General features: G+C 57.2%; 1 protein-coding gene across 1 annotated transcript; it reads right to left on the reverse strand.

Moving 5' to 3' along the window:
• Positions 1-6656: 6656 nt before the first annotated feature.
• On the reverse strand, positions 6657-8717 carry CEBPB (CCAAT enhancer binding protein beta). The gene has a single exon (XM_045771555.2). It carries the CDS (start codon positions 8321-8323, stop codon positions 7283-7285), a length of 1041 nt encoding a protein of 346 aa, XP_045627511.1. The 5' UTR covers positions 8324-8717; the 3' UTR covers positions 6657-7282.
• Positions 8718-9944: the final 1227 nt, after the last annotated feature.

The raw sequence follows: 9944 nt of genomic DNA on the forward strand, positions 1-9944 counted from the left end.
GACCAGCCCTGTTTAGCATGAGGACTGAGGCCTGGCTTGAATCAGGCAGTCCCGACTCCTGCCCCAGTGTTCTCTCTTCCAGGGCCTACTGATCCCCACCCACCAGTTTCCCTGAGGAGCCTTCCTCCTCCCTGACCTCCTCCGTCCTCGCCAGAGCTCCAGGGCTAGGGCCTGTGAGGCAGGGATCTGGTGACAGCTATAAAAATAAAAGGTCCCCCAGCCTGGCTCCCTGGCCTACAGACTCACCCCATAGAGATCCCAGCTGCGCTGGCCCCAGGCGGGCTAGCAAAGGTGCCTCCCAGGCCTGGCAGGCTAAGGGCTCCATGGAGCAGGTGGTGGCAGAGGGGTTATTCAGGGTGGTGTGGGGTGTCGGGTCCCAGCACAGCTGCCACATGGCTCTGTGAGCTCTGCGGCAGGGACTGACCCTCTCCATTTCCAAACCGAGGACCTCCTTGGTGGTTTGCCTATGGAGCATGCGGGGCCACGATTTGACCTTGCTGGGGTTAGCAGAAGAGATTCTGTCCATTCCATATAGGCTGATTCCATGTGGGCAAATGTATCAGTCAGAAGTAGCTTCGGCTGCCAGTAACAGGGAGCCAAAATGACAGAGACCACCGTAAGATTTTTTTATTTTTATTTTTTATATCATATAAATAAGTCCAGACCAAGGCAGGCGAAGACTGGTGTGGCTGTTGCACTACCATCGAGAACCCAAGTGCCTTTTATCTTCCGGTTTCATCACCCTCAGTAGGTGGCTTCCATGCTTCAATGTTTGCCACATGGTTAAAACAGCCGCTGAAGCTCCAGCCATTGTATCTGAGTTCCAGGCAGAAAGTAGGAAGGAGTTGGGGGGGGGGGGTGGAGACGGTACAGAGGAAAGAGGCAAAAGGAAACGTACTTCATAGCTGAATCGCCCCCCCCCCCAAAGAGCTTTCCTGGAAACCTCACCTACAACTTCTATTTATAGTCATTAGTCATCCCTAGCTGCAAGAGAATCTGGGAAATGTAGTCTCTTAGTAGGGCACTTGCCCCCAACAATAGAGTGTCCCATTGCTAAGGAAGAAGGAGGGGAGCGACTATCAAATAGGCAATGTTAGCTACAATGAAGAAAAAATACACATGAAGTGAAAATTCTGGAAAGAATGGCATACAGAACTCGCTCTACCATTGCCCTGCATGAATTTACCTATCAAATCTTCACAAACACCATGAGGAATTTTATCATCTTCTTAGCACAGAGGGGGGAACTGAGGAACACCAAGATGCAGTCACTTGCCCCAAATCACACAGCCAGGAAATGAAGGATTCCGAACTAGAATGTAAGTTCAGCTCTGCAATTCAGAACTAGAATGCAGGCAGCTAAATTTCAGCGCGGGAGCTCACCAAAACGGTAATGACATTGTTAATAATAGTGATGATGGCCAATACTCACTGTTGCTGGCACTGATCTGAATATGCTGCATGGATTCACGCAGGTAATCCTCACAACAACCTTATGAGACAGGTACTATCATTCCATTTTACAAACACAGAAAATGAGGCACAGAGAGGTAAAGTGACTTGTCCAAGGCCACACAGCAAGTGTTAATGGGGTTTATTTCCAGGTAGTGGAACTATGGGTGCTTCCTGTCTCCTCCTTTTATTGATGCTCTGCATTCTCTAACCCTCCCAACCAGGATCGTGCACTGCTTGGGAAGTCAAATAAAAAGAAAACACCTCTCCTGGGGTGCAGCCTCCTGCTTACCCCCCAACAATCCCACCCCGGACGCCTCAGGGAGGCCAGGCCCCACTTCACTCTCCCCCCTGGCCATCCTCCCCCTGGTGCCCTCTCCTCTGCAGTCAGAGCTTCCCAAGGAACTCTCCCCCTCTTGGCTCCCAGCCTTTGCTCCTCCGGTACCCCTCCTGGCATGCCCTTCCCCTCATTCCTGCCTGGTGAACAGCTCGCTGTGGCTCCAGGCCCTGGGTCAGAGGCTGCTCACCCACGAGATCTCCTGGGCCCGGGCAGGCGGCCTCCCTGTGCCCTTCACCCACTGCACTTTGCCTCTTCCTGAGGCGTAAGGGCCTGTTCCGTTCCATCAACAAACTTGTCAAGGGCTTTCCAGGTGCCAGCCCCTGCCAGGGATACCCACTCATTCCTCCTCAAAACAACCTCCATCAGCCTCATGCTGGCCTCCCCAGCTCTGGATGAAAGGACCTGCCATCCCCCTGTTCTCCTCTGTCCATGTCACCAATCGCTGCCTTGACTTTAGCCACGCCAGCTCCTTGCTCTTTCCCTAAGACACGGAGCTCCGTCCTGTCTCAGGGTCTGTGCACCTGCTGCTCCTTCTGCCTGGAATGCTCTCTGAACACCCTCCCTTTGTCACGCTCTATCACTCCCTCCCCTTCATTTTCTTCTTTCTCCCATGCCAGAATGTCAACTCCGGGAGCCCAGAGACCGGCCCGGCCCACAGTAGGTGCTTGCTTCACAGTGACTAAATACGTGACTATACACCCAGGCCCAAAGAGGTCAAGCATCTTGCCCAAAGTCATCCAGCAAATAAGGGACAAAGTTCAGAGCATTTTATTTTTTTATTTTGGCCTGAGCATCTTACCCTCCAAAGGCTGTAAAATCGAGGTTTGTCCATCTGTGCCCCCAGAGTGCAGTGACAAGCAGAGAAGATAGGTAAGCTTGGGGCTCACACAGGCATGGATTCTAATATCTATTTTGTTTTCTGGGCAAGTCGTGTCCCCTCTCAGAGCCTCAGCTCCCCACTCTGTAAAATGGGACTCTTCATACTTGGCCTCAATGGACACCCAGGAGGGGCTCAAATTCTTGACAGGTGGGGGCCCCAGAAACTCCAATCTCCCCAGCACCCCCCAGCCTCCCTCACTCTCCTGCACATGGCCACAGCCAATACAAGGTTGAAAACCCCCAAGGAGGGGCAGCCAAATGGACAGCTTGACTCCCTCAGGGGTCACCCAGCAGGTCAGCCAGGTCAGGAAAGGATGGGGGAAGGGAGCAGGACAGGAAAACAGAGCAAATGAGAAATTTGGGGCCATGGGCACAGACAGGAAGAGAAGGCTTCTCAGGTTTCAAAGGTAAGACATGAATTCATATCTCATACCAAGTCACTCATCAGCTGTTGGGCCAGTGACTTCATCGCTCTGTGCCTCGGTTTCCCCAACTGGGGAAGTGGAATGATAAGCAGCACTCAAGTCATTGGGTTACTGAAAGAATAAATGCCACATAAAACACGGTAACACCCAGCATAGCGTGCGTGTGCCCAATAAACCAAGGCCCGTCCCCCTCACACCTCACCTGGCTCAGGTGTCTGCCCGAATTTCGCCTCCTAGGAGAGGCCTTCCTGGACCTCCCAGCCCCTCCCTGCCCCACTTTCCTTCCTTTGGAGCCCTTGTCCCCACCTGTCATTACCTCATTCTAGTTATTGGACACTTAGTGTCTGCCTCCCCCCATAAATTGTCACTTCTGTCTTGGTCACCACGTCCCCAGCACCAGCATCAGGCCTGGTACCCAGCAGGTGCTCAGCAAATGCTTGCCAAATAAATGGAAAAACTAACTGGACAAATAAATGTCTCAGAAACAAGGACAAAATGGTTCCAGGGACTCTGGGGGAGGAGGACACCTTTAAGTGTTTCCACAGGGGAGTCTCCCTTCTCTTTCCTACCCCAACTCCCCCCCTTCTCAGTTGTGCAACCTTGGACAGGTCCCTTCCCCTCTCTGAGCCTGTCTGCTTGGCAGGAAAATGCCCATAACCAAAGCCACAGCCTCCAAGAGGCGGCTGGGCTGATTCAACCGGCAAGCACCCGGCAGTGTCTCCAGCTTTCACTACGGACACCCACTTTTCTCCTTGGTGAAATCACCAGGCCGTGGGACAACTGCCTAAAATTAGGAGGTATGAATGTGTTTTTCAACTCTCCTGTCCTAAGCAAATACTGGTTGGGGTTCCCAGCTAGCCTCAGTGGTCAACCCCACTAAATGGGTCTGTGGTTAACATGACTAGTCTTCTTGGGCAGACAGAAGGATCCAGCGTGCCCATCTGAGCCAAGGCCTTGGAGTGGCACTTTGCCCATCCTAAGCACTGAACTCACACACACTGTTGTTACTATTCCTCGAGGCTCGTCTCTGGCCTCCTGGGCACCCCCTCACCCCGTCAGTGCTCCTTCCTCCAGCCTACTCTCTTGTTTCCTGACTTGTGAATGGCTTCCTCCCTCCTCCCTGCAAGCCTTCAGCCCTCCTAGCCTTGTGATCCATGCAGTGGCTGTCCCCCCACCTATGACATCTCCCAGAGTCCTTTAGGCACAGCGCTATCCACAGCTCTCCCACACCAGGCCACCCAGACCACCAGCAGAGCCCTCAACCTGTTAACTTTTTCCCAACCTTCTTCAGATGGGCTCAGGGTCAAATCCCCTTTCTTTTGCTTCCAATTTGTGAAACTGTATGCAAGTCACTTAACTCTGGCATTTGGGGTACTTGAACTTGGGGCCAGGCAAGGAGTCATCCAGGTAGGGCCCAGGATCACAAAACAGGCTCTTGACCCCAAGCTTTCCCCAGAGACCTGGGGGTCAGACCTAACTTTGGAACTGGCTTCACCCCATTCCTTGAGCACTAACCCCACTTTTGTGGGCCACAGCTTACTTTTATGAAATGGGTGTAACATCTTCCCTGGAGTGCTTCCGTAGATGAAATCCGGATGTGTGTGTGTAAAGGGCTGTACTCAAGGCTGGCTCCAAGACAGTACTCAGGAAAAAGAAGCTTCGGGGTCACTGTGTGGCTAGGCTGCTCCCCTCTCGCCTCCTCTGGGTATAGCGCAGCCACCAGCCAACTCTCAGTGACAAAGAAGAGAGGGGGGATTGGGAAGATTCAGTCCTAAATTGTGACCTCCCCACCCCCAGACAGACTGAGCCCCTCCTTCCCTGGAGCCAGGCTCCCAGCCTTTGCCCTTTAGCAGGTGAATCCTAAAGTTGGTTGAGCCAAAGTGCTGTCACTGGTACGTGACTGACTTGGCAACTCCAGGGATCCAACCAGTCACCCACCCACCCAGGACAGGGGGGAGACGTGCTGGAGGGTGGGAGGGACAATGGAGGCCCAAAGTGAGGTTTTCTGTGCCCAGCGTCCCATACAGCCCCAGTGCCACAAACAAAAGACGCTAGGGTTGAGGGATGGAGTTTGCCTTGACCCTCAGCTCCGTGATGGTGGGAGCTGCTTGTCTCTGTCCCCCATACCCTGGGCTCCCACAGAGAAAGCACATCCAGGCCCCCAGAAGGAAAAGCAGTGGAAAACGCATTTCCTCTTCTAAAACCACCGTACAGCAGCTGCTCCCAAGATCTCGGGCTGCCCCAGGCCCTTGGCAAACCAATCTATGAAGCTCCCATTCAACTCCACCCCTGAATTCCTAGGACACGGGGACCCCAAACCACCTTCATACTCTTAGGGACGGGAAAAAAGGCTGCTCCACGGCTCTGAAAACAGGCCCCATAACAGTACCCACCTGTGCGAAGGTTGTTGGGAGGCTTACATGAGATGGGTTAGGTCCAGGACTTACTGGACACCCGACCCCTGGCAGGCACTTGCGACACTCTCGCTGCACTGAAGACCAGTTGCCAAATGCCAGGAACCTCCCAGCAAAAAATAATAACAAGAGCAAACGCTTATATAATACCTCCTGTGTGCCAGGCACCGCGGGACGCCGAACATACGTGTATCCACACTAACCCCTCCATGTCCATCCTCAGCTCTCAGGAATGCTGTCCAGGGCTGGAATGGCTATGGGGGTGCAGTGCAGAGGGGCGGGAAGGTATCAGGGGCAGGGAAGCAGAAGCCTTGCCAGGGGTCCTTTCTGTCCCAGGGAATCAGAGACAGCGGTCCCAGGACCAAACCGGGCTCGGCCACCATGAACAAACAGGTGAGGCTGGACCTTGGTGTCCACACCGGTGCAAAGAAGGCAAGTGGTAAACTTCCCACCCCAAGGAAAGGGAATGGAAATGTAGGAACCCTTCCCCCACCTCTCTCCACCTGGCCCAGCTTCTCCCCTCTGGCAAGCCAGGGACACACAAACACAAGCTCGCCCACACACCCAGGCTCCTCTTAAAATAAATATATACACACACAAAGTACTTTTTAAACAGCCCACCCAACTACACTTACCAAAAAGAATCTGCCCCAACTTGGGCACCGCAGGACCAAGACCTGTACCCTCTCCTCCTACATAATCTGGCCTGCTGGCCCCATCCCGAAACACTGTACAGAGGTCAAAAACCTGCAGGCCCCTCTAAACCCAAGCCTGGCAGTCAGGACCAGTCAGCGGCCCTAGACCTCTCCCCAAGCAGGGCTCCCAGTCACTCCTCCCCAGCACCCAGGGGCGCTGAGTCACTCTGGGAGCCTGACCCAGCACTCCTCTGCCTCCCCCCGGACAAGCCTGGCACCCCCATCTCCAAGCACAGACCCTGGAGGGAGTAGCAGAGGAGGAAAAAAAAAAAAAGAAAAAAGAAAAGAAACAGCTGTAACACCCCCACCCAACCACCAAAAAAGCCAAAAATAGAACCCCCCCCAACACACAATAACCCCCCCAACATCAGGAAAGCAAATATAAAATCATATAAACCAAAAATTTAAAAAAATCAAAAGCCAACTACTGCCCCCAAAAGGCTTTCAACCATTCTCAAAAAAAAAAAAAAAGTTTATTAAAAGTGTTCTTAATGCTTGAAACGGAAAAGATTCCCAAATATACAGACGCCTCTTTTCTCATAGAAATAGATTATTTTTTATAATACAAAAAAAAAAAAAAGACCAAAAAACAACAACAACAACACAACATCAACAGCAACAAGCCCGTAGGAACATCTTTAAGCGATTACTCAGGGCCCGGCTGACAGTTACACGTGGGTTGCGTCAGTCCCGTGTACACACGCGTTCAGCCATGTTTAAACCGATTGCATCAACTTCGAAACCGGCCCGCCCGCCGGCGCCTGGAGAGGAGGCAGAGGGAGAGGCAGAGAGTTTATCATTCATCTGTACACATAGACATTTCTTCTTTAAATAACACCACGGGCGGGCGCCCCATCTGCATGTGCGGTTGGTTTGGACAAAAATATAGATATATATATAATAAAATATTAAAATTACCGACGAGCTCCCCGCGCTGCCAAGTGCCCCAGTGCCAAAGTTTTGCCGGCGCCACCAGGGGCGGGGGCGGGAGCGCGGGAGCTTCCCGGAGTCTCCGCGGCCGCGGCGCGCCCGGCAGCGCGGAGGCCGGCCGGCAGGGGGACGCGCGCGGGGGCCGCGCTAGCAGTGGCCGGAGGAGGCGAGCAGGGGCTCGGGCAGCTGCTTGAACAAGTTCCGCAGGGTGCTGAGCTCGCGCGACAGCTGCTCCACCTTCTTCTGGAGCCGCTCGTTCTCGGCCGTGAGCTCCAGGACCTTGTGCTGCGTCTCCAGGTTGCGCATCTTGGCCTTGTCGCGACTCTTGCGCACCGCGATGTTGTTGCGCTCGCGCCGGATCTTGTACTCGTCGCTGTGCTTGTCCACCGTCTTCTTGGCCTTGCTCTTGACCTGCGAGGGCGCCGGCGCCGCCCCCGCATAGCAGGCGGCCGGGGGCGCCTTGGCGTCGGCGGGGCTCGGCGTGCCGGGCGGGCTGGACGACGAGGACGTAGACAGGCTCCCGCTGCTGCCGCTCGGCACTGCCTGGTAGCCGAGGTAGGCGCGCAGCGCGTACGGGAAGCCAGCCGCCATGCCTGCGGCACCGCCGCCCGGCGCTCCGGCCTCCTCCTTCCGCTTGCAGTCCGCGGGCTCGAAGCCCGGCTCCGCCTTGAGCTCGGCGGGCTGCGGCGGCGGCGGCGGGGGCGGCGGGTGCAGGGGCGCGAAGCAGCCGGGGTGCAGCGCGCCCTTGGCGGCCCCCAGGCGCCCCAGGCTCACGTAGCCGTACTCGGACGCCTTCTTGCAGTTCTTGCCCCCGTAGTCGTCCGAGAAGAGGTCGGAGAGGAAGTCGTGGTGCTGCCCGGAGGAGGCGGGCGCGGGGGCGGGCGCGGGCGGAGCCGCCTCGAAGGTGTCCGTGGCTGTGGCCGGCGCCGGGGCCTGCGGCGCGCCCAGCGGCTCCAGGTACGGGCTGAAGTCGATGGCGCGCTCGTGGTCACCGATGCTACCCAGCTCGCCGGCGGGGGGGCGCGGCCCGGGTCTGGCCGCGGGGGGCGCCGCGGGGGCCGCCTTGCCGGCGTACGCAGCAGCCAAGCAGTCCGCCTCGTAGTAGAAGTTGGCCACTTCCATGGATTTAAAGGCAGGCGGCGGCGGCAGGGGCAGACATGCTGGGTCCCAGGCCACCAGGCGTTGCATGAACGCGGGTGCCCGGGGAGGGGGCCTGGGGCTGCCCGCTCCGGCCGGCCCGCAGGTGGCGCGGCCTCCTGGCTCCGAACTGTCGCCGCTGTGTCGCTGCTGCTGCTGCCGCTGCCGCCGGGGTGGCCGCTACTAGTGCGGGGGCTGACGACTGGACCCTCGCGTGGGTCCTCTTCCCGGTCCCGTGCGCGGCTCTGACTCGCTAAAGTTTCTCCTGAGCCCGGTTATTTATAAAGGCGGCCCATGGCAACGGCTGCGTCACGCTGGCAGCCGCCCCGGCCCCTCCCGCCGCCGCCGGGACGCGGTGTGGCGGCCCAAGACCCCCGGGAGGGCGTCGGCAGGGCACGGCTGCCAGACCCGAGACCAGGAGTGTGCCCTCGGGGGTCGGCGGGCCCCGGGGGGGGGGTAGCCTTACGCCCCCTGCCCACCCCCACCCGGCGGCCCTGGGATTGGGAGCGAAAAGGGGAGGTGCGACCCCGCCCCCGGACCGCCCCTTCTGGGCTGGAGGCTGTCCTGGAAGGGGGGGGAATCCGGGGAGGGGGCAACGCGATCGCCTTCCCCCACCCAAAACACGGCCGCCGCCCGCCCCCTGCTGGAGGAGGAGGTGGCTTCAGGATCGGCGGCGCCCAGCCCGGACGCCCCACTGAGGAGGCGTTCCCCATGCCGGATCCCGGAGACCCCAAACCCCCCCCCCAGGTCTGGCTCCTGAAGAAGTGACCCATCTCCACGGCCCTTCCCCGGGCGCGGCCCCGCCCCCAAACTTGCCCCCATCCCCAGCTCTTGGAAGGAGGGGATTCCACGCTGGTAGAGACTCCCCTCCTAAAGCCACGTCCAATACAAGGACCCTGATGGGGGGGGAGAGGGCAGTTCAAAGGAGCACTCTACCCGGGCTTCTGCTGTGGCGACTGCGCCCCTCCCCTAGCCCGGCCCACCGGACCTGCCCACCCCCTTAGACCACACCTGGGTACTCTGGCCCCACCCCACCCTGACCTGGGCCCAGGGAGGTGGAAGGGGGCGGGGGTGCTAGACTCTACCACACTATGTGACCTTGGGCGAGTCACTTCACTTCTCCAAGCTCCAGCCATGAAGGTGCCGTTACAGTTATTATTAACTGTATTACTGTCTCCACCACAGATTTCCAAACATAAGGCTTCATTTTTAAGTCAACTCTGGGAGGCACATTGGAAAGAAGCCACCCCCCACACAGGGTACAAAGAAGCCCGGGGGAGGGGGGGGGAGATAGGACACCCAAGGTCACATGTTCTCATGTACCCCACTAGTCTCAAAAGAAGAGCTCTTGTCAGGGCACCCTAAGACCTATTTGCCAATCTGAGACCAAAAAACCTACTTCTGAGGCTGAGGATGGGGGTGCCAAGCCAGATGCCACTGAGAGCCATGCAGGAGAGAAGGGACTTCCCCCATTGTTAGCAAGTCCCCACTTTGTATTGAGGGTGGGCCTGGACACAGGGTCCACTTTTCCACCCCGGCAGGAGGATGCTTTTGCTACTCCTGGTACACAGATGGGAAAACAGGCCATGGCCCATCCTGCATTGGAACAGTGGGCTGCACGGGCTCAAAGGGCCGCTTCCCCTCTCCAGCCCCATTCCTAGGCCATTTGGGC

This window comes from Ursus americanus, chromosome 22, assembly GCF_024610735.1.
Source record: "Ursus americanus isolate L20-20 chromosome 22, mUrsAme1.1.p, whole genome shotgun sequence".
NCBI lineage: Eukaryota > Metazoa > Chordata > Mammalia > Carnivora > Ursidae > Ursus > Ursus americanus.

Excerpts from the sequence above, each read along its gene's own strand:
- CEBPB (XM_045771555.2), bottom strand. The coding sequence starts at position 8,323 with ATGCAACGCCTGGTGGCCTGGGACCCAGCATGTCTGCCCCTGCCGCCG.